The following is a 22,191-nucleotide window of genomic DNA, read 5'->3' as shown; positions in this document are numbered from 1 at the left end:
TACTGATGCCCCAGCTGATATTCTGCCAAATCCTACCCTGCTGTCCACATAGCCCAGAGCAATGACATGTCCATGGACATCTGGTGAACTGAATCCTCTCTCCTTAAATCCCCAGGTGCATATTGGGATGCCTGAGTAGGGGTAGCTAAAGCACATGGTTTGGGACCTCAGGAGTGGAATATGTTGGCCCTGAAGTCTGGAATAAAGAACACCCCTCCCACAGCCCTGCTGCCACTCACAAGTGGCACAACACTGCCCTGAGTTTTCAGTGCCACAGAACTGCCTCCATGAGTGTGTGGAGAGGATGTTAAAGCAATGAGGCACAAGTGGAGAATCGAGAATAATAATTTATTGTAGAATATATTAACCAGATTCCCAATGCCCAGGTTTGTGGGCTGTAGAGAGCTGTCAGCCATAACCACATGACTGCCATGCACCTGCCCAGCATGTTCAGGGGGAATTTTGGAAAGGACAATGTGGTTCTGCAGGGCAACTGCAGGTCTTTTCTCCTGGCCTTGTAAGCCCCCAGTGATCTGGGAACCACAGCTCTAGCTCTAGACAGTGTTCAAACTCCTTTGTTCCATTCTTAGAACCGAGATTAAAGTATCTTCCTTAAAAGAGGCTAGAATTTCAAGGCAAAAATTTATTCAACAAGCTGATCCACTGAAATCAAATGAAAAATCTGATGCATACAGAAGTACTGGTAGTAGGAGAACAGGTTTACAATGGCAAGGCTCTCTATTTTTTGCTCTATAATGGCTTGAAATATGATGGTACTAAATTTATGTCTTTAAAATTTTTGGACTTCATAAAACTCACATAATGGACTAAGCCAAGCGGCTCCTTAAAGTTCATTTTATTTCCTGCTCTTTTCTTTACAGGTAGGGATGATATCTTTATTGGGGCATCTGGACTTGCTGCAACACTGAGAGGTATAAATTAGGCATAAATAGTCAGAAGAGCACTCAGAGATCTGGATATTTGTGTAGCTGCCATCGGCATCAGAAGCAACAGTAAAGCAAAGGGAGGGAAACACACCAAAAAAGGAACATAACCATAAACCTGAATTTAAATAGTATGGCCTAAATTTTCCATGACTGGTTTCATCAGTCACTCCCTAGTAGCTTTTATGCCCTGCTAAATGACAGCACAGGGAGTCCTGTGATGTGACAGCTCTTTGCTAGACCTGGGTTTGTGGGCAGGCACAGCTCCTGCCACCACTGGTGTTGTGACAAATGTGCTGCTCTGGAGAGCTGAGCTGTTCCCAGGACACTGCTCATGCCACATCTCCAGCTCCCAGCACACCAAGTGAGCAGCACTCATGAGGCTGCTCCTACCCCAGAGCATCCACTGACCACTGCTGCAGCTCTGAGGGCAGGGGATGGGGCTGCTGATGAATTCAGGCTCTGTTCTGCTCCTTGAATTCTTGTAGGGAGATTTTTTGCTTTACGGTGCCATTCAAAAGCAGTGGGGAGGTAACTCCTTTTGCTGTGTGGTTTTCCACTGATGTCGAGCTGTGTGATTATATGTGTGATTATATGGGCTGTGTGATTATATGGGCTATGCTTTGTTAATTATGACCACTTAGAAAACAATCCCACTGCATTGTCTCTGTGCTGGGTGGGTGAGTGTGTGAGCATTTCCAGAGTGAATTCCCAGCTGTGGAGCTCCAAGGCCATGTCCAGCTCACACCATGGAGCATGGGGCAGCGAGTCCTCAGGGAATGTCGACCAAACCAGCCCCAAGACTGGCAGCAGCAGGGCTGTGTTAGCACAGGGCTCCTTTTTGCAGTGAAATAGGGATTATTAACTGGAATGCAGCTCCCTGCTAAAGGAGCTATGCTGCCTCCAGGTCTATATGGATGTACCAGCATGGCCAGGGGTAGCTCACCACCTTCTGTACCACAGAAAGGTACTGCTGCACCTGCAAATAATCTATTGGGTTGTTGCTGTAATATCATAGTTGTTTTATGACAGTCCAGTAGCCCACAGCTGGATTAGGACTCCCACAGCTGGATCAGCTCTCCCACATCCATCCTATCAGTCTGGTGCTGCACTACAGGGTACTTGATATCATAAAGCCATCAATCCCAGTCACTAGGAATTCCTGTGCCAGGATGAATCTCACTGGGCTATTCCTGGAAAGTGAATGCAAAATATGCATGAGGAGTTTAAAGCAAATCAGAGGGCACCAAACATGCAGAGCTTCTGTTTACACAACTCCAAACTTTTTCCATGTGACTTCATGGAGATGGCCAGCAGACTCCAAGGCTTCCTCTGCAAGGCTCCCTCTGCCATTGCAGATGCATCTGGGCTTTGAGAACGTGTGCCCTGTTTCTTCTGCCTGTGTGAAACTGCCTTCTCAGCCTCAGGAATGGCTTCTGCTGGGGGAGATCTCCAGGCTGGGTAAATCCTCACTTAATAAAAGCCAGCCGCTGGATTTCTTTTGATCCGCACGACTCTCCTGGTGCTACAGCAATTTACACCACTTGAAAATGTGGCTAAGGCACATATAAAATAAAAAATCCCAGTCTGCACATTTGCAACAGGAAAGCCTGTGCTAGAGCAGCTCTGTCCCAGCCCTGCCCCTTGGAGAACACTCCCAAGGTGAGGAGGAGGCAGGCTGCCAAGCCCGGCCCTGTGTTAATTCAGCTCCCTGAGACACATCAATCTGGGTTTCTGCTTCTGGGATTCACTTTCCTCAGAACAGTTGCTCATTCTTAGGTTTAATGAGAAGCTACAGAGCTCTTGTAGCTTTTGTTTGTAATTAGAGAGCAAAGCCTAATCCCCACTTCCTGCTCTATTAATAACAATCAGCTCTTCTCCACACAGGAGAGCAGCAATTGAATATTGAAAACAGGGACACCTGCCTTGCACACACGGGCTCTGATCAATAGATCTCACAACACTTCACAGGGGAAGGAAATATTTGAATTCTATGGGAACTGAAGCACAAGGGTGGGACAACCTGAGCACCACCGAGTGCTCCTGTTCCCTTGGATTGCTTGGTCTGGCACTGGCAGGAAAACAAGCCCCAGAGAAAGGGAATGTGAAGATATGGGGCCAGAGGAACTGGTAGTATCCCACAAAGGATGTTCCAAAATACACAGAGAGATATCAAATATAAAGAGATACAAGCTATGATCTTTAAGTTCTGCTCAAAGGCTGAAAACTGGTGGGTCTGACCCAGGGAACTTTCATATGGCCCGTTTTAGAAATAAAATGTTTGGAGCTGTGCGCAGGAGTTTGACTTTTTCCTAACTCACAAGAAACGTAGAACTCCTAAAAAGATTTCTAGAACCCTCCTCAAGGAGCTTTATCCTGAAAGGTTTAGGAGCCACGTTTGCCTTAAAAATAGGATTTGTACCTCTGAGCCCCCAGAAATGCTCCCTGCCCAGCCTGTCTGGCTGTATCATTCACCACTCCAAATCCAGTGTTAGCAGCTCTGTTATTTAAATCTTTCTGAATCCTGGTGACAAACTGGCCTGAGGATTTCCTGCCATGAAAGGAGTTTGTTTTTTTCCTGCAGCTTAGGGACAAGTGGTGTTGAGCAAGAGGATTTGTCAGCTGATTCCCTTCAGACATTTGTTATAATTTGGTGGGAAGATGCAGAATTTACTATTCTCAGCAGTAGGCTGAGCTCTCAAACCTCTCTGTGTTCCTGCCATCCTTTGGGGAGGGGGATGTCCTGGTCTCTGCCCCTTGGGAGGGGGCTGTGGGGCATAAACTGTAGGGTTTATTGCCTTGATGTGCACTCAGTTAGTGCTGCCATATGCCTGTCACACCCCACCACATGCCAAAACACCAGCCCCCAAAGAAGCACGTGGTGCCCTTGCTCTGATGTGTTTTAGGGAGAGAAACAAGGAATTAGGGTGGACTGAGTAAGCCAGGGAGGTCGAGGCTGTTGTGCCTGGCTTAAGAGGCAGTGGTATAATGCATTTAATTAAGTGTTTGTGTAACTGTTTATGCTCTCTTTTTTTCTGAATCCCTGTATCAATGATTAGAAGTTTATGTTGATTGGCAAAACATTAAATAAGCAAAAATTCCCCAGATGGAAATTTTGCCCATGGCAGAGGTGAAAACTACATGGAAAGAGATAAATGTGATGCCCTGACATGTAGAAATATGTTTGGACATGGGGAGAGCCATGAATGAGGGTTTGGTCCTGCAAATGAAACCAAAGCAAGCCATTTCTTTGTGTAAGAAATGATGTGAGATCAGGTTGGTCTGAAAAATCCAAAGAATTGGAAATCTGATGAGGTTGCAAACTGAAGTTGGCTGTGCTGAGTGGAGCCCTTTGGAGGAACAGAACAGACCTGGGAGCACAGGAAAAGATCCACACAGGAAGGAAAAACAAACACAATGAGTACCCCCAAAGGAGTCCCAGCTCCTGAGCTTGCAGGGTGCAGGAAGGACTGAGGGACTTTGTGTCTGGGCAGGGACACTGTGAGAAACTCCTGTAGCGTGGGAACTGTGCCCAGAGCAGAGCAGGAACTCCTGGGAGAGGAGAGGCAGGAAGTCCTTAAAGCCACACACCCTGTGCCCATGGCTCCACCAGGGCCATCCCAGCTGGGCTGAGGTGCCTGGGAAACCATCCTTCCCATTTCCCTGGGTGTCCCTGTGCTCCTCTGGCTTCACCAGCTCACCATCCACACTCCCCCTCTCCCATCTCTCCCACACTTTGACCTCACACCATGGAACTGTCAGAGTGAGGAAACAGTTTGAGCTGAAACATTCATTCCACATTACGTGATTCCAGATTAAAGGCAGGAAACATTTAACCCTTTGACAGCCTTCTCCCCTCATCCTGTGATGCCTTGGCTCCAAACTCCTGGCAAACCACATGGAAATAGGTGGCGAGCATTGGATGTATGTCCTTGTCTTACCAGGGGCTCTTACAGGGGTTCAGGGGTGTCTGGGCTTTATAAACTGAACATTTGCCCTCAGCCCTACTCCCAATTCTTGGGTCTTCCAGTGCTGAGACATATTTGCAGTGTGGGGAAAATGTGCACTGCCAAAAGTACAAAGAGATGAACCTCCCCCTCCATGTGTTTCACTTCACTCCCCAGTTTGAGGTTCATAAGTGCAAATGGCTGAAATTAAAACTACAGAAATAGATAAAATGAGGACTCAATGCTTAGCAGGCAGGATTTACAAACAAAACCTCTTGCTTTCTTTAAATAACACCAGCAGAATAGCACTTACACAGAAAATGTATCACTTCACAGCCCTGGCACAAACATGTATTCTGGGTTCTAAAAGCTGCTCTTTTGGCAGATCGTGGCTCTCCTGAGGGCCAGTTCCTGCTCTCCAGCACTGACTGATGAGCACTGCTCAGAGGTATTTGCTATTTGGGGCTGGCTCTTGGACTCTGGACTTCATAGGTGGTCTTGGCAGCTGAAAGGGTGGCTGAGAGTGGCGACTCCAACCCTCCATTCCCTGCTGGAGCTGTCCCAGCATGTGCACTGAGACCAGCCATTCCACTGCAGCCCTGCAGGAGCAGGAGTGACTCTGCCCTGGGGGACCCATGTGGGCCAGGAGGTGCTCAGGCCGTGGGGTTTCCCCACTGCTCTGCAGGATGGAGATGGGAAACACCCCATGGCTCTCCAAGGCCTGGGCTCTGCTTTTCCATGTCAGCAGAGCAGCTCCAGATGAGGAGTTCACAGAAACAACATTTTGATTCAGGCCCAGAGAGCCCATGGTTTCCCAGTAACCATTTTCTGTGCATTGGGGAGGTTCTCACAAGTGTTGACCTCCCCCAGCATTCCCAGACAGAGGGATGGGAGCACAGACTGTTGAGGCAGAACTGCCATCACCACTGTCTCTATATCCAGCACTGCCACCAGCCTGTTACCTTTCCCAGGGCTTGAGGGAGGCTCAATCTCTCTTATCAAAAATCAAATGCACACAGCAACATAAAGATTTTATTTCTCCCCCTGCTCTTTGCTGACAGCCCCAGAGCTGCTGAGGTGTGCACAGTGTACCTTGTTCTGCTGGGTAAGGAGTGAAATCAAAATGAAACAAAGACTCTTGCTCATTCAAACTCATAGAACCCCAGACTGGTTTGGGTTGGAAGGGACATTAAAGAGCATCTCATCCCATCCCCTGCCATGGGCAGGGGCACCTCCCACTAGCCCAGGTTGCTCCAAGCCCTGTCCAGCCTGGCCTTGGACACTTCCAGGGCTGGGGCAGCCACAGCTTCTCTGGGCAATCTGGTCAAAGCCCTTTGCTCAGAGAGCACGAGTATGAGTTTCAGTCCCCAGCAAATGTAAAACCACGATCTTCACCAAAGAGAGGCAGGCAAGAGAAGAGGCTGTTGCACTTCAGTGGGATATTCCAAAATAGTTCCGCTTTTTCCTCATGGCACAGGAAAATACTGAGCTTTGAAGTGAAATGCAGTGCAGAACACTGTGAGGAGTGGTGGCTCCTGCAAGCATCTGGAAACCTGGATCCCAGTCAAAAGTGACATAATTCAACCCTCTTTGTGAGAGTTCAAAGCCCAGAAAAAGCCCAACCTCTGCTTATCTGGTGAGCTTTGTAACCAGCAGAGAAGGTACAGTGTGTCTCCAGATTCAGCAAAAAAACCCCTAATATCTTTTCAAAATGACTGGTTACTGATTGTGAGTGTTCTGCATGACTGCCCAGAGAGAAGAAAAACGTCCTTAGGAACAGTCTCCACAATCATCCATAATAACAGCACAAGGCATCATCTTCAGAAAATGTGCAGCTTCCCCCTGACCTGCCTGAGGAGACTAGAAGTGTCTCTGTGACGAGATCCAGAGCCTGAGACTTGAAACCCATTTGGATAAGAAGGAAAATGTAAAAAATGTATCTTCTAAAGAAAAGGAGATTGGTATGACAGCTCCTGAACGAATTGGGTCCCAAGGTTTACAGAGCCCATCAGCTCATCTCTCTGCTTCATATTTGGTGGTTTTCCATCTGCAGGAAAAACTGAAGCACCATCATTTAGGATGAACTTTGTCCACTTCATGATGGATGAAGTTATTGCATCAAAGGAGGCTGACAGATGAAGGGAGACTAGAACTGGGTTTGCTGCTGTGCTTTCCATGCTGCTGTTTATTCTAAAATCTTCAATAATGGGCAAAAATCTGACAAAGCAGAAAATCCCCAGCTGTCCTGAGCTCATCTACCACTTGCACAGCTGCTTAGAGAAGAGAACCTGCTTGGCTGAACCAAAGGGATTTCAGAGGGAGCAGCAAAACTTAAGAACTGAGCAGGTTTAAGTGAGCAATGACCATATTAATGACCTCAATATCAAGCACAAAACAAAGGAAGGAAACATTGGGCTAAGCCAGTGGGAGCACTGGGGAGAAATGGCAGGAATTCAAGAGTTTGTCTAAATACAGAGTTGTACTGACTTCATTTAGCTGTGCTGTAAAATGCTTTGCGTAAATAAGGTCAAAAGACTAAGTAGACACTTTTCTTTCTCTATAAACCATGTCTGGAGTTCAAATATTGGGAAATAAATTTGAAACTAACCAGCAAAAAATCTGTTTCTAAACCAAAGGAAGAAGAATTGAGGAAGTTTTTGCTTGCTAAGTTAAATGAGAACAGAGGCATGAATGGAGAGGGACAAAGAGGGCAGAGCCAGTGAGAACAAGGTGGGGGGAATTACCAAAGGAAGCGTCTTGCTTTGTCTCCACTACTGATAGATTGGATCATCTCTAGCCCCATTGTCCCTGATATTGAGGCTTCTGAAGTGAAACTGGAGATCTTTTGTAACTTTAATGACACGGTTTTCCTGCGCTGGCCCCAGAGGAGACAGGCCCAGCTCAAAGCACTCTGAGAATGCACCAACAGCTCAAAGTTAGCAAGTGTGCCGTTGTGTTCTGCTGCTCCAGGGCCTGTGCTGGCCCTGCAAACAGCTCTGCCACGGTCGGGGGGACCCTCACTCAAAATCTTCTACCTTACCAGGGGGCAGAGAGAAATCCAGCAGAAACAATCAGCTGGCAGCCTTCCAGTTCGCCTCGGAAAACAAGTGGATTCCTAGTACAGCCCAGATTCCTTCTGATGCCTCAGGAAGTCACTCTTTCCTCTTCATTTGTACACCTGACACCAATGCTAGGAGCAGCCAGGTGCCCTGGATACAAACATTCCTGTCTGAGCTGGTCCTTGAAATCAGGGTCTGAATTTTCTGTTCTGAACCTCTGCTTCAGTGTAAAAGTGGGATCCAGACAGCTCAGTGTTTAAGGAATGCAGAAGTGAGATGTGACTTCTGCTGTCAACATTTCGTCTCTCCCAGCTGCAGTGTGGGCAATTCCTTTCTTTCTCATGGCTGACCCTCTCCTGTGGGTGCTGAGGGTGTGACAGACGTGTCCATACCCTTCCCCTCACCTACGGACACAGTGACTCCAGTGAAGAGATCTGGCCAAGAGCAGCAGGCAAGTCACAGCAAAAGTTAAGAATAGAGCCTGACTTTCCCATCTCCCAGGTCCCACTGTATTTCCGTGGGGAACCACTGGAAACGTGTGAGAAATGCAACTGTCAGCGACAGGGCAGAAAATAACCATTTCCAAATCCCCTCAATAACTCCCAGGGTTGCTGTAACTGCTCAGTGCCAGCCTTCAGCTCAGTCAGGTCCTACCACAGCCTGTCGTTTCCATCACTTCTCCCAACTTTTAATTACATCCTTGGGTAACACAACTCTCTATGCTCTGTGCATACCTGGAGGGAGGTGCATGGCCTGGCAGCTGCTGTAAAGGGTTGAGAATTAATTACAAAGGACACAGGGTTTGAGCTCCTCTCAAGTGCTTGCTCAGCTGTGTAACCTTGGGGCAAGTCACGGCTGCTTTGTGCCCAAGCAAACCCAGCTGTAAAGCATCTTGAAAACCAGACGGTGCTGAAGGTTTAAAGTGCTCAGGAGAATGATGACGGATGGAGGAAAAAAATTTAAAAAAAGAAATTCTCCAGCTCTTGCCGCCAGTGGGGTTAATCTGGACTGAATCAATGTAACTGAGAAGAGAATTTTCTTTGATATCTGAAAAACACCCCACACTCCCAAATCTGTTTTTCCTTTCCTCTTTTGACTTTATGTCAAGTACCTTCTCTCTCTCTCTCGGGTTAATTTAAACCTTCAGTGAATACATGTTTTTCCCTGGCAGCCTGAAGTTTCTAATTCAGGATCAGGTTCTACATGACTAAACTTTGATCTTTTACATGATTATTTTTAGGCACTTCATTCCATAGCATTCTTGTCTCCCTGCTTTTCCTGCTGCCATTGCCTTCAGTGGCACTGGGATGTTCTGGGGCTCAAGTACTGCCCCCCAAAATAAATACTGAGCTTTATTGCCTTCTGGAGATGGTACACCCTGGCTTAGAACCAGTGTCAAAGCCACTCCAGGATTTGTATTGCTGGTCAAACAAAGGAAACACGGAAGTTTCTGTAGCAGAATAAATGTTTGCCACATGTTAGTATTTAAGAGAAGACTTAAGTGTTTCAATATTTTTTTGCTTTAGCTAAAATGTAGCATTTTTTCCCCACAGGAATGTGGGAATACTTACTTATGTAAGGAATATTTGTGTGTGCTTCCAAAGCAGGGTGTCTGAGATTGCAAGAAGGGAAACCAATATATTTTAGTCTAGTGTAAACAAGGAATATTTAAAGATGTGAGACATATAGGAGCCATTTTATCCACTACTCAGAAAAGACCTTGCATGGTTTTATTAATCACTAATGAAAATAAAACTTTGACAGGTTTGAAATTGGATGAACTTTCTTCCCAAATAAGAAAGGATCAGAGCTGAAGGAGTGAGTTACAAACAAATCTCACAGGCTGGAGCACCAAAACCTCTTAGGCTTTTATGAAAACAAATGCCAGCAAATTGTCTTCAGCACATTTAGCCCTTGTTATACAGCCCTGGGATGGCAAAATATTTAATTGCCATTCAAAATTGGTGATCATTTTTCCAGTAGAAAAATACTTCGGTTTGTATGTCTCTGACAAACTGCTGTTTCATGATATTGAATCTTTGGGTTCAATATTTGAGCTATTGAATCTTTAGATTCAATATCTGAGCTGTGCTATCAGTAACTTAAAACATTGAAATTCTCTGTCATAAATACCATTCTGAAGTGCCTGTGATGACTAATGACACTGCTCAAACATCAGACTGTTAATTAACCGTTAGCCAAAGTAGAAATCCCCTGACATCCTTGGAGACCCCATCTGGGTGATTGAACTTTCCATTTCTCCTCCTACCACCACTTGAAACTGAATTTAAAAACAGGTGCAGGTCATTTGTGGGAATAAAAGAATTTAAAATTAATCAGAACACAAGACATTCTCAATGCCCAGCTGTGGAGAACAATAAATAAACCAGAAAGTGAGCTCTAGATAAAGGCAATCCAGGTGAGCGGAGTTGTCTAATGTGGGGACACAACAGATACAAAATACATTTTCAAGTCCTGGGCTCCACAAATCCTCATCAGATTCAATTTACATTTGTGCTGCTCAGGATGAGTAGAAGGTTGATTTAGCTCAGTATTTCCAGCTGAAACTGCAGCTGGGAGTGGTTTTGTATATCCATCAAACCTGGGGGTTCCCTTCTGTGTCTCTGAGAATAAATCACTGAGCTTCACTTCACGGTCCTGTGAGTTGCTCACATGGGTCTGTTTGAAGGAAGGGTTGTTGCATCATGAATTTTACCTGGTCCAACCCCTCTCACTGAGAACAGAATTATGGAAGTTCATGTTGTTGTTACTGGACTCATAAACCAGGGCAGCTCACGGGATATAGCTTCAAATCCTTGGAATGCTGGGACACAACTGAGGCACTGCCACTGAAGTGTGTGTTAATATGATCCGGATGCTCTCTGAGGAACCCAGGGAGGTCTGGTCTTCAGGAAAACAACAAAATCAGGAATTCACGAAGTCAAAAATTTCAGGCATCATAAAACATTTTCATCTTCAAAAAAGCCCCCAAAACTAATGATTTAAACATACTTCACATGAAGGCCTTGTTTCTTTAAAACAGCATCTTGAACTTGAAGTCTAACTAGCTTGGGAAAAAAAAGTTCAGTAGTTTTGGGTGACCTCCTTGCTCTTGATCAATACAGTCTGGTTTTGGGCAGATTTTAAACCACTCTGATCTATTTGTCCCTCTCTTGTTGCCATGTAGGAAACCTTCAAAAGAATGAGAAGTGTGAGAAACTGCCTACAAAATGCTGCTCCAAGGACCTATTTTGCCCAAATAATCATTTTCAGAAACAGTCAAAATGCTTTTAAAGAAAAATAACCTGGAAAAATAGTGATATAAAAGCTCCCTTTGAAGAGACCGTGTAAGGCTGAAGCTTGCATTTGAACAAATCTCTCCCTAAGTTTCTAAGAACACTTTCTAAACCGCCATTTAAAACCTTTCAGTTACTACTTTTCGCTATTTATGCTCTTCATTGACTTTTTGCCTTTATTTTCCACTCTTGTGACCAAACAAATCTGGTACCTTTTGCTTGCTCAGTACAGCTCACGTTGTTCTCCTCGTGCCCTGCTGCAGTTCATTGCCTGTGTTTGGGAACACCACCATCCCCAAGAGAAGCAGGATTTAATTACTTTTATTAATGAAATCCACTTTTGAAGACTAAACTATTTGACTATGTCCTTTTCAAAATGGAAATAACTGGGAACAAAACCTATTTTTAAAAATCGCAGTTTGCAAATTCTTGTCTCAAAGAGCAAATTCTGTGAGTTCCTCTGCAGACCCAGTAAGTTCTGTAGGTTCCTTTGCAGAACCAGCTCAGACTTTATAGGAAGATGTGAAGACCAAGTGGAAGAGCCTATCACACAACCTAAATTGTTACAGCTCGTCGCCTTTCTGGGGAAAACAATTGCTGTGGCTCCCTCAGAGCGCGGTGGCAGATTTCCCTTTGGAGGTCAGGGCCTGTTTCAAGCGTCTCTTCAGGTCCTGCATGTTGGGGGACTTGGGCCGGACGAGGTGGAGGCCGCGGCGTTTCTCTCCGTTGCAGCTGCCGATGATCCTGCTGAGCTCCTGGCACAGCTGCTGGAAGGCCTCGTGCACACCCTCGCAGTTCTCCCGGGCCGACACCTCGTGGTAAGTGCCCCCCAGCTCCCCGGCCAGCTGCAGCCCCTCCGTGGAGGACACCTGCCTGGCCCGCAGCAGGTCGCCCTTGTTGGCCACGAGCAGCAGGGGAATGTTGGCGTTGGGGTGGATCCTGCGGATGTGCTGGTGCAGCGGGCGCAGCACGCGGTAGCTCTCGTAGTCCGTGATGGAGTACACGAACACGAAGCCGTCGGCCCAGTAGATGGAGCGGTTTATCTGCTCCTGGCAGCAGATGCTGTCGGTGTCATCCTGTGCCAAAGCAAGAGCGGGATGTTAGGAAAACAGGGAGCAGAGAGAGCCACGGCGTGCCGCGGGACTGGAGCGTGGGGTTGGGGTGAGGCTGTTGGTCATTGCACTGGCAGAAACTTCTCCCAACATACCAGGGACAGGGGACACCCCAGTCACACCGGGCCAGGGGGCTCAGCCTGGAGAAAAGGAGGCTCAGGGGGGACCCTCTGGCTCTGCAAATTCCCTGACAGGAGGAGGGAGTCGGGGGGGGTGGGGTTTGGGCTCTGCTCCCAGGGAACGAGGGACAGGACAAGGGCTGTGCCAGGGGAGGGTCAGGTTGGACATCAGGAGGAATTTCTTCACAGAAAGGGTGGTCAGGCATTGGCAGGCACTGCCCAGGGAGGTGGTGGAGTCCCCACCCCTGGAGGTGTCCAAGGAAGGACTGGATGTTGCTCTGAGCTGGGGGACAAGGTGGGGATGGGGCACAGGATGGACTCGATGATCTCAGAGCCTTTTCCAACCTCAATAATTCTGTAATTCTGTGATTCTGTGAAAAATAAATAAGATGGTTTTATTACAAGCAGGGATTTCCATGGTTACCTCATGTTGAGATACCTGGAGGTTATTTGGGGAGATTGAAGAGCCATTTTGTGGTCAGGAGCTGGTGGGTTGCATGTTGTTCTGGTCACTGTTACTGACTGCTGCTTACTGCCTTGTTTGCTGTTCTGATTTTTCTGGTGGTTCTGGTCACTGTTACTACTGCTGACTCACTGTTTTGCTTACTGGTCTAGTAGGAAGGTGAATTGGAAAGCATGTAAGGCAGTGAGACCATTGGGTCACTGCCAGGGGACCGTGCGGCCAGGGGCAGGGAAACAACCTGACAGGTGGATGGGAACAAGCAGTGAACCGCACCAAAAGGCAAGGATTGCCTTTTGAGGAAGAGGTGAGCAGAGCCTGGTGTGGGAGGTGCGAGGGGGTAGTTTTCAAGAGACCTTAAAAAGGCTTGTCCCCTCCCAGTCAGGTGTGCTTGGACCTGGTCACGAGGTTGAGGCACCCAGCGCGCTGAAATTAAAGGTCTTTCTTTCATGTTATTTGGCCGTCTTTGGAAGTTTTAATTAGAGATATTTCTCACAATTCTGTGAACATACTGCAGGTCAGCAGTAAGGTAGAGTGGAGAGGGGTCAGAGAAAAATTGGTTGAAAAGAAGAGAACAACCAAAATACTGCTGTTGGAAAGTTTGCTCTGTGTTCCACGGTACCAAATCCATCAGAAACTCACGTTGATGTTGTGGATAAAACTGTCCTGGGCACACAAAGGGCATTATAAAATTCAGCAGGCTTGGCACACAGTTGTCCCTCAAGGTGTATTTTAGGGTGTTTTCCAATCCTTTATTCAGTCTCCATGGACAGAGGTTCTCACTAACTCTGTCTGGTGAAGCCTGAGGGGTTTTCCTGCCTTGCCCATCTCCAGACAGTCAAAGGCATTTGAAAAAGCAATTTTTTATGAAGAACCAATCCCAGGAACTGGAAAGGAGGTGAAATCTCCTTGCTGGTTTGCAGAGCGGCGATGGGTTCATATTATTTTTTGCTGGTCACACATTTGCTCAGCCCATCCCCATCCTACTCACACAGCCACAACAATGCCCAGCACTGGGAACATAAAGCTGAACGAGACACTGCAGGGCTTGAAAACAGATCAGCTCACTTTTCAAGATGAAGCTATTTCCAGCTAATCCTCTGCCCTTTGTTATCCCTGCTGGCTGTGACCCACCCAGGGAGATCCCTGCTGCAGCCACTGCTGGCCTGCTGGGTGTGTAAGGACTGACATTCCTGTCAATATTACAGGATTTCTGGAACTCTGGCATTGCTTTCATATCCAACAAGGCACCAAGAATATTCTGTATTCGGCTCTTGATGAACCTGGTAGGAATTAGGGGTATTTTGGGGTGAGTTCAACACCATAAATACAGAGCTCAAACTTTTATTATTGTTGCTAAATTCCACTCGAGAAATTTTCATCAACTATTAGAGCATATGCTCCATTATCTACAAAATAAGTATCTGCCATTCACACCCATTTTAACAGAATTTGCATGTGCTCAGCAACCACCCCAAAGAGATCGCTTTTATTTAGGCACCTAAATATGGATTATAAAGCCCATCTTCAGGAAGCAGAGGTAGAAAAGGAGGAGTAAAAATAATCAGTTCTTTCATGACAGATCAGACAGTAAAAAAAGAACTACTGACAAGTTCTTCTGTGGGAAGAAGGAAGCAGAATTTCTGAAGGCTCAGAGTATAAATTAGCCTTACAACTTCCATCAGGAGTTCTGCCAACGGACTGCTCTTTGGGAATATTTCAGGATTGCCCACAGAGACACTGGCTCATCACACCTTGCCGTTCCCTGCCCTTGCCAGCTCAGCGAGGTAAATCCTGTGAAACCGTGTAACAAACGCCCTCCTCACTCCCCCCGAGCCCCTCAGCCCAGCAGAGCTGCCCGCGGAGTGCAGGACCCTCCTCGCAGCCCTGCCGGGAGGTCAATGAGGTGCAGCCCGGCCGGGCCGGGGCAGGCTGTGGGAAGAAGGGCAATTTGCGCAGTTGGTGTCTGGGCTGTCTCCAGCGTGGGGATAATTAACCACCCTCCACGGCCTGGAAGCTTCTTTTCACCACCGAACTCCTTTCACGGCAGAAATAAAAAGCGCTAATTGCGCTGGCAAGCGTTTGGAAATGCGTTTGGAGAAGGTGAACGCTCAGGGAGCCCTAATGAGCAGAAATGCTCAGTTACCCCAGCAGGGCCCACCCGGGAGGGAGAGGGATGCAGAGTCCCCAGCGGAATGCTTTATTCGGGAAAATCAAAGGCTAACGGGCTACTTTTTAAATGGAAATCTCTGCTCCAGAATGGGTTTTGAAGCACACACAGCCGTTTGCCATGTATAGACCAGCAATGAATCACCCAACAAAGCCAGTTATCTGCTTGCTTCTGTTTCTTTCTTAAACATTAACATTTCTGGTGGCTTGAATCCCGAGGGATTCCACATGACTTCCTCCTGGAACACTGTACTCAGCCTGCAGAGTGCAAGAAACTCTTTTCCCTAAGGATTTTAACAAAAACCTCAACCTATTCTCAGTCTTAACCAGTCCTGTTAGGGAACAGTGCCTTCAATTATTTCAGATGCACCATTTGATGCACACACACACACAGGCTTTTATAAGATACAGGTGTCTGTGGGAACTGTTGGGACAGTGAGACCTTTGACTGGGACAAAGAAAGTGAAACTCCTTCCTAAGTTAAAATCGTGTCTGACTGAGGAACCTCAGCTGTTGGCAAGATGGAATTTTGTGGAGCTCTGGGTAGAGTCACTGAACTATAGGCACAGCCTTAATTAGAAGAGAACTAGAAAATAACATATATGTGGTCTGAAGGAGGGAATTAAATCATTCCACTCCCTCTTTTCTCCCTAGGATAGAAGGGAGAGGGGATTCCCTGGGTGAAGGGCTCATTAGGCAGCACCAGTTGTGCCTAATCCCCACCCGCAGCTCCTTTTTGCAGGTCCTGCCTTAGCAAGCTGGCAAAGGGCCTGTGTGCTGTGAAGTCCCACTTGAATATCTGGAGCACTTCCACAGCAGCTTTTGTTTGCTTTTTAGTGTCCAGAGCAAATGAGGGCTCCTCTCTTCCCTCTGTGTCCCCCGGAGGCAGCAGAGTGTGGAACCTCATCAAAGCTTTCCACTTAATCTGCTTCCAGTCATGGGAGAAGTTGGAAATGGGAACTGAGGCTGGGGGAGCTTTGCTTGTCCCGTCCTGCAAACCCAGGCTGGAGCATTCTCCAGCCCAGAAATGCACCCCTGGGGCTGGGCGGGTCAAACAAGTGTACAGAGCTGTCCAGGGTGGCCTGAAAGAGGAGGAGAGAAGGTGCTGTTCCCATCCAGACGTGTTTGGCCAAGTCTAAGTTTAGACTGAGGTTAAGGCCACACCTAGGCTTGATGGCGAAAAGAGAAGACCTGATTTTATCATGACATCTCGGCTATTCTATAGGAATTATTGCTCTCGTAAGATTTCCACTATTCATGTAAAACCAAATTTCACTGCATTTCCTGCTGCTTTGACCCTATTTTCATCCTCCTGTTCTGCGTGTGAAGCAGGTCTTCAGGAAAGACATCTTAATCTTAAATCCTGCTTGGAAAAACATTTCTAGAAATAGGTTCCTAGTGAAATATGAAATCTAGAATATCATAGAATTATTAATGTTGGAAAAGACTTCTAAGATCCTTGAGTCCAACAGAATATCTAAAACACTGATAGAGTGGTGTAGATAAATGCCAACACCTTAAAAATAAGGAATTAATTAAACACAAAGCAAGTGAAAAAGCACTGGAAATGACAACTGCTATGAGGCCTCTCCCCTTGGAAAGGGAAACTTTTCTATATAAGAGAGACTTTGGGTGTGTAACAAGGTCTGAGCTGAGCCAGCTGGGCCTCTGGGCAGGTGAGTTTTCTGCCATGTGGGGACAGAAACCATTTGACAGGAAATAAAACAACCAAGGAGTTATGATTTCCCAAGATTATGATTTTCCTGCTGTTTAATCTTGGGATGTACTAATGTGTTTGAAACAGATATGGGTTAATTTTGACTTACTCTTAAAGGAACCTGATTTAACCACTCAAGGGCTATTAGGTGGGGCTTAAGGTACCCCCACGAGTCCTGGGTTTAGGCCAAGGTATTTTCCTGCTGCTAGGTGGAGTCACTTAGAGATGGAGCAACCATGAGACAACAACTGTGTGGAAAAGCACTGAGCAGATGTTTTACCTCCAGTGAGACAAAGGGAGTGTCCTGCACCTGTAGAGAGATCTGCTCCCCATCTATGGTGAACTTCCTGGAATACAGAGCACCTGGAGGGAAAGGAAGATGGTGAGTCCGGGACTGGAGGAGAAAAGAGCACAGAAAGGCAAAAGGGAACTGTTGGAAGGTAGAATTTTGTGGGATATGTAGCTGCCCATGGGGAAGGAATGGCCCGGCAGTGGTTGTTGTTGGCTCAGTGGGGGGGGGTATTTACTGGGGGGGATGTTTTGGATGGACAGCCAGGATGGGGGCTGGGAAAGAGGCTCTTTATACTGAATTAAATACTCCAAGTGGGGGCATAAATCCCAGTCAGGTTTCACCCCCTATTATTCACTTTATAAAATGTGAACTGCATTTATATTCCATCTCAAACCAAGATATCTAGATGTTGTCTGTAAGAGGAATGAGCTGTTTCCTACTGCATTTTTCTGGATGTCTTTAAAAAAGAAAAGCATTCTGGTTTGGGACAGTGAGTGACTGTATCCAAACCACTCAGATACTCTTTGGGATTTGCATGATTTTAGCAGAGTTTGGTTGAAATCCCCAAAGACTGGACGCTTTGAACCTGACCTCTAGTTAATCTGGATGACACATGTTCAGGGCCAAGTGCCAGTTCAGACCATCCAGGACTGATCTAGCTCTAACAAAACCATCACTAGTCTGGCCTGAAACTTAATTTTGTTACTGGAGTGGGAGTTAAGTGACAATGAAAATCTAAATCTTGATCTTCTGAAATACCTGTGGTTGTGACAAGAACAACTTCAGAGGTTGATGTCATCATGATTTTTCTTTAGAACTTAGCACAAGTCATGTGGATATGTGAAGAAGTGCTTTCTGCACAGCTGGGGTGTACAGCCCTTCTGTCTGCTCCAAATACAATAGTCACTGCTGCCTCTAGAACAATGTGCTGCAGCTCCAACACAGAGGAACCCCAGCTGCTGGAGAGGCAGCAGTTCAGATTAACAGGGAGGTCAGCCAGTGACAATAATGCTTCTGAAAATCATCTTTGTTTCAAGGAAACAAGTGGGTTTATTCCAGTGGCAAAGAATCTGAGCCCATAGAAACATGTACAATACAAGAGAATTTAGCACCTGAATGCAAAGTGTTTTAATACAGACTGTGAGGGAATCTAGCCCTTGTGGGATTCATTTTGGGCTTTTTAAACAGGTCAGATATTAAGCTGAAAAGATGGCACTGTTTTATGGGAACCACGAGCAGCCAACATGTTATTCCTGTTGTGACCAAAGAGCAGGTTCTCCAGAGGAAGGAGAACATGGCTGAGTGATCCCAAATCCACTGCCACCTGTTTCTTCTTTCTGGCACATTTAGCTCTTCTCCAGCATGGCCGTTGGCCTGGGAGCTTAATGAGGAAAGCATGTGGTTCCCAGCAATGGCTTTGGCAGGAATCCACTGCACAGCTCGAGTCTGACTTGATGTACAACCTCCCCGGGAAGGGATGACGGAACAGGAAGAGAACCAGTGCAGCCAAGCATCAGGGTTACCCGGGGTCAGCGAGGGGGAGCCGTCAGGAGGAGCTTTCACATTGTATTTTATCACACAGGCAGAGATCAAAGGTGTCGTGTACTGCTCCCTCTTTCCTGCTCCTCATCCTGAGTTCTGCAGGCACCTCCAAAGTGAACCAATTGCTGCTTGGAATCCTGTCCACCTTTACCCAAACACTGTGAGCTGGATGTGCCAGTAGGAATGAGCTCAGGGGATGTGATCCATCCTACAAAACCAGCCAAATCAGTCAGCATTCCTTGGAACAGAGGCTGTGAATGAAACAGGAACATACCCTCTGAGGTGCCGGCATTAAACAAGGAATGAATGGTCACTTTGCTTATCTGAGGGAAAGAAGGCTTCAGTTTGGAAGTCTCCCTGGTCATAACAGCCTCTGAAAAAAGGGAATGCACAGAAAAACCCCTGAGCTGCATTTTACAGCCTTTGGAATTGCTTTGGCTTCCCCGGGGTTCCAGGGAGAGCAGCGTTGGGTTTCCACGGTTTAGTTGTTCCTTGAGTCTGTGTTTTAGTATAGGTATGTGCCCAAGCAAACCTTTTACTCTGATCCTTTTCCATCGAGTAGGAAAAAAATAGCTGAAGGGGTCATAAATAATGAGCCGTTGATTTATTGCTTTCATAGCTCGAGGCTATTAACTGAAAATATGCACCTTATGGACATCTAACACCGCCTGGCTTTCCTGTAATGTGCACCAGGCACTACAGAGAGCAGATTTATTTTCAAACTATCTGCAGTCCTGCTGGAGAGAGCAAACTCACCAGTGTTGGCTTCATAGTCCCCAATAAATCTCTTGGTGAGAAAACGCACAACCAGGGCTGCAAAACAATGACAAAAACATGGGCCCTTAATGGGAACCAAAAGCAATCTGTGCAGAACACATGTAGCATCTTCCTGGAAGAATTAGTCTCATATGAAACCAAGTTAATCTCTGGATTGCTCACATGTTACTCTGCAAATACTTCTCTCAACACTCACAGAGGAAGATCTGGGGCCAGGCTGTGATACCTGATCCAGAGCTTTTCACAGCTTGTGTTGGAAGTGAGCCCTTGGTTCAGTGTGGCTGTTCAGGGTGGGACACAGAGGTTGGCTCCTTGTGACTGGAGGTAAAACAATCTGTGCTTTGCTCTGAAATAATGTAGAAAAGGACTAACAAGCCAGTGGACTGCAACTAGTCCAAATACCACATTTGTGTCCTGTGTCATACAAGAAGGGAGGGGGATGGATGGGATGGTTCTTCCTGGTCTTAAAAACCCTCCTGAAACCCAGGAGTGAGACCAGATCACACCCAGCAAACAAACTGCATGTGCTCTGCACACTTGTGTCTCCTGCAGCACCCCGGGCCTTCTTATTCCCCTTAACCTGTGCTGCTTTTACATTAGAACATTTTCCTTTTTCTTGATACTTTAGAACACTTAAAATCCCATCATGGGAACAGTAACTTATATTCCTGTAGTGCTTTCCTGTAGTAGATTCCTAAGAACTTGGAAAACCACTTAACTACTGGCTAAATAAAACGCTTTATTCTGCAAACAACTCTTATCATAGATTTCATTTAAACCAATCATTTTTTCTCACAGTGGTCACCCTTTTAGCCCCTTTAGATGAAATTGCCTGTGCAATGATCTTCAACAAACTACTTAAAAATAACAGGGAAATGTGGCTGCTTCAAAGCCAGTCCAATGAAGTATTTTACTGAATCCTGTGGAACCTCAGATGTCATCAATCAGATCTGGTCTTAATAATTTCTGACATCATGAACCATATATTCAAAAGCAAAAATGCTCATTTTACTCTCTTTCCCACTCCTTTGGAGAATAATCCAGAAAGACACCTCTTGTACGCTGCTGTTTGTCTGCAGAGCATAAAATAGCACAATACAGCAGGGGGATAAGAGCCACTGGTGCCATTTTGGGGGGGGGGGGGGGGGGATTTAGACACGGTTCAATAATTTACACAAGGCCAGGTAGAATCATCTGTGAGCACAAAACTCCCAGCTCTGCACCCCCCCCAGCCTCTGCTGCTCACACCCCCCGACAGCAAAGACACTTCACTTTAAAAAATAACAACTCCAAATGTTCAAGATGCACCAAATTCTGCGGTGCTGGGTTTGCATGAGGTGCAGAGGAGCTGGGAATTCCCGCTGGCAGGAAAAGCAGGGAACGCACCTGAGTTCTTACCTGTCTTGCCGACGCTGCTGCCGCCCAGCACCACGAGCTTGATGATCTTGTTGGGCACAAGGTCGCCCACGGGGTACTCCGGGATGGGCAGCAGGAGGAAGTTAGTGGAATACTGGGACATGGTATCCTGAGGGATGAGCCGCATGCCAGGAATGAGAGCTGCTGCGCTCGGCCCGGGGGAGAAAAGAAGGAAAGCGGCCCCTCGGCGCCTGTTCCTGGCCGTGTATCCTTGGGGAGAAGAGCCTTCTCATCTCCTCGGAGCAGTTTTCTCCAGGAATGTGAGAGCGCCCGGCCTCCTCTTCCCGATGGCTCCGCTCAGACAGAGACTTTGGAAAGCAAAAGGGAACTTTCTGATCAGCCCCCGTGAAAACTGACTCCTCCATCCCGCAGCCAATCACGAGGGGAACCGGGACATTCCTGGAGCCGGGCACGGGGAGCCTGAGCCTCCATCCCCGGCTCTCCCCGCGCTGCCTCCCTCCCCACGGCCTGTTTGATGTGCTGCCTGTCCCTTGGCTCTCTGCTACCACGAGATTCTTGTGTTTTCCAGCCGTCACGATACGGTCACCCCGTGCTCTGCTCTAATCCCACCCTGAATAACCCGGTTCTGCCTGTCCAGTTCCTTTGCGTTTTCAATGGGCTCCAACCCCGCTCTGTTGTTCTCCCTGTCCTATTGTGTCCTGCTTTGGGCCCCTTTGGAGCGCTGATGGGACACTCCTCTTCAGGAAAACAAACACATTTCCCCCCCACACCCCCCCGAGTTTTTAGGCAGCTGGGGGTTATTCCCAAATCCCAGCTGACATGTGTGTCCTCCAAGATACATTTGATCTGCTGGTTTATACATGATGTTGGTCCTAATGGCCCTCTGGAACATGGGTCAGCATTGGGTTGGGACACTGCAGCCTCTCCAAACATGGAAAAGGAAATTTAGGGCTGGTGACAGCCTTGGGAAGCTGAGGAAGGGTGAGCCAGACAGAGGGAGTGAAGAAAGAATGACTTCTACAGGAAAAGTGAGCATAGTTTTAGGACAGCTGGGGCTGTGAGGGCTGTGGGGATGAGAGCCTGTAACTGTACAGCAGCTACAATCAGCTTTCAGCTCTCAGCTCCCAGGGATAACGGGCAGGGAAGAAAAAGGGAAGAACACCGGGGAGGGAATGACCCAGATTAAGCAAAACTGCAGATATAAACCAGATGGAAATTAAAGAACAGAAATGTAGTTGGAGCATTTAATCTTTGAAAGACTTCTCTGAAGGGGACTGAAGAAGCAGGAGAGGCAGAGCTGCAGAGATTGCTGAGCCATGGACTGTCCAGCTGTGTGGGACACGTGGATATGAACAGAGATAACCCACCCACAGCCCCTGG

General features: G+C 47.0%; 1 protein-coding gene and 1 long non-coding RNA gene across 4 annotated transcripts in view; one reads left to right on the top strand and one right to left on the bottom strand.

Moving 5' to 3' along the window:
- The window catches only part of LOC108498666, a 35,464-nt gene extending 24,214 nt beyond the window's left edge, over nucleotides 1-11,250 (top strand). For 2 of the 3 annotated variants that reach the window (XR_001875256.1, XR_001875266.1), the window contains exon 8: nucleotides 11,138-11,250. This is a non-coding gene — a long non-coding RNA (uncharacterized LOC108498666). Of the gene's footprint in view, nucleotides 1-881; nucleotides 1,024-11,137 lie in introns of those variants that run through there. The other variant, XR_001875262.1, reaches the window with a different exon arrangement.
- Nucleotides 11,251-11,383: 133 nt separating this feature from the next.
- Nucleotides 11,384-21,490, bottom strand: LOC108498660 (ras-like protein family member 11A-like). The gene is made up of 4 exons (XM_017817634.1): nucleotides 20,833-21,490; nucleotides 19,414-19,470; nucleotides 17,104-17,186; nucleotides 11,384-12,322 (listed from the first exon to the last, which is right to left on the bottom strand). Exons 1-4 carry the CDS (start codon nucleotides 20,975-20,977, stop codon nucleotides 11,855-11,857), a joined length of 753 nt encoding a protein of 250 aa, XP_017673123.1. The 5' UTR covers nucleotides 20,978-21,490; the 3' UTR covers nucleotides 11,384-11,854.
- Between the last annotated feature and the right edge of the window lie 701 nt (nucleotides 21,491-22,191).

The sequence above is a fragment of the Lepidothrix coronata genome, unplaced genomic scaffold, assembly GCF_001604755.1.
Source record: "Lepidothrix coronata isolate B3197 unplaced genomic scaffold, Lepidothrix_coronata-1.0 Scaffold2, whole genome shotgun sequence".
Classification (NCBI taxonomy): Eukaryota; Metazoa; Chordata; class Aves; order Passeriformes; family Pipridae; genus Lepidothrix; species Lepidothrix coronata.
The sequence above is the reverse complement of the archived record's forward strand: the minus strand, read 5'-3'. Positions and strand labels throughout refer to the sequence as shown.

Excerpts from the sequence above, each read along its gene's own strand:
- LOC108498660 (XM_017817634.1), bottom strand. The coding sequence starts at position 20,977 with ATGCGGCTCATCCCTCAGGATACCATGTCCCAGTATTCCACTAACTTC. Across the intron at positions 19,471-20,832 it reads CAGCAGCGTCGGCAAGACAG|CCCTGGTTGTGCGTTTTCTC; the intron begins GTAAGAACTCAG and ends ATTGTTTTGCAG. Across the intron at positions 12,323-17,103 it reads CTCCCTTTGTCTCACTGGAG|GATGACACCGACAGCATCTG; the intron begins GTAAAACATCTG and ends GCTTTGGCACAG.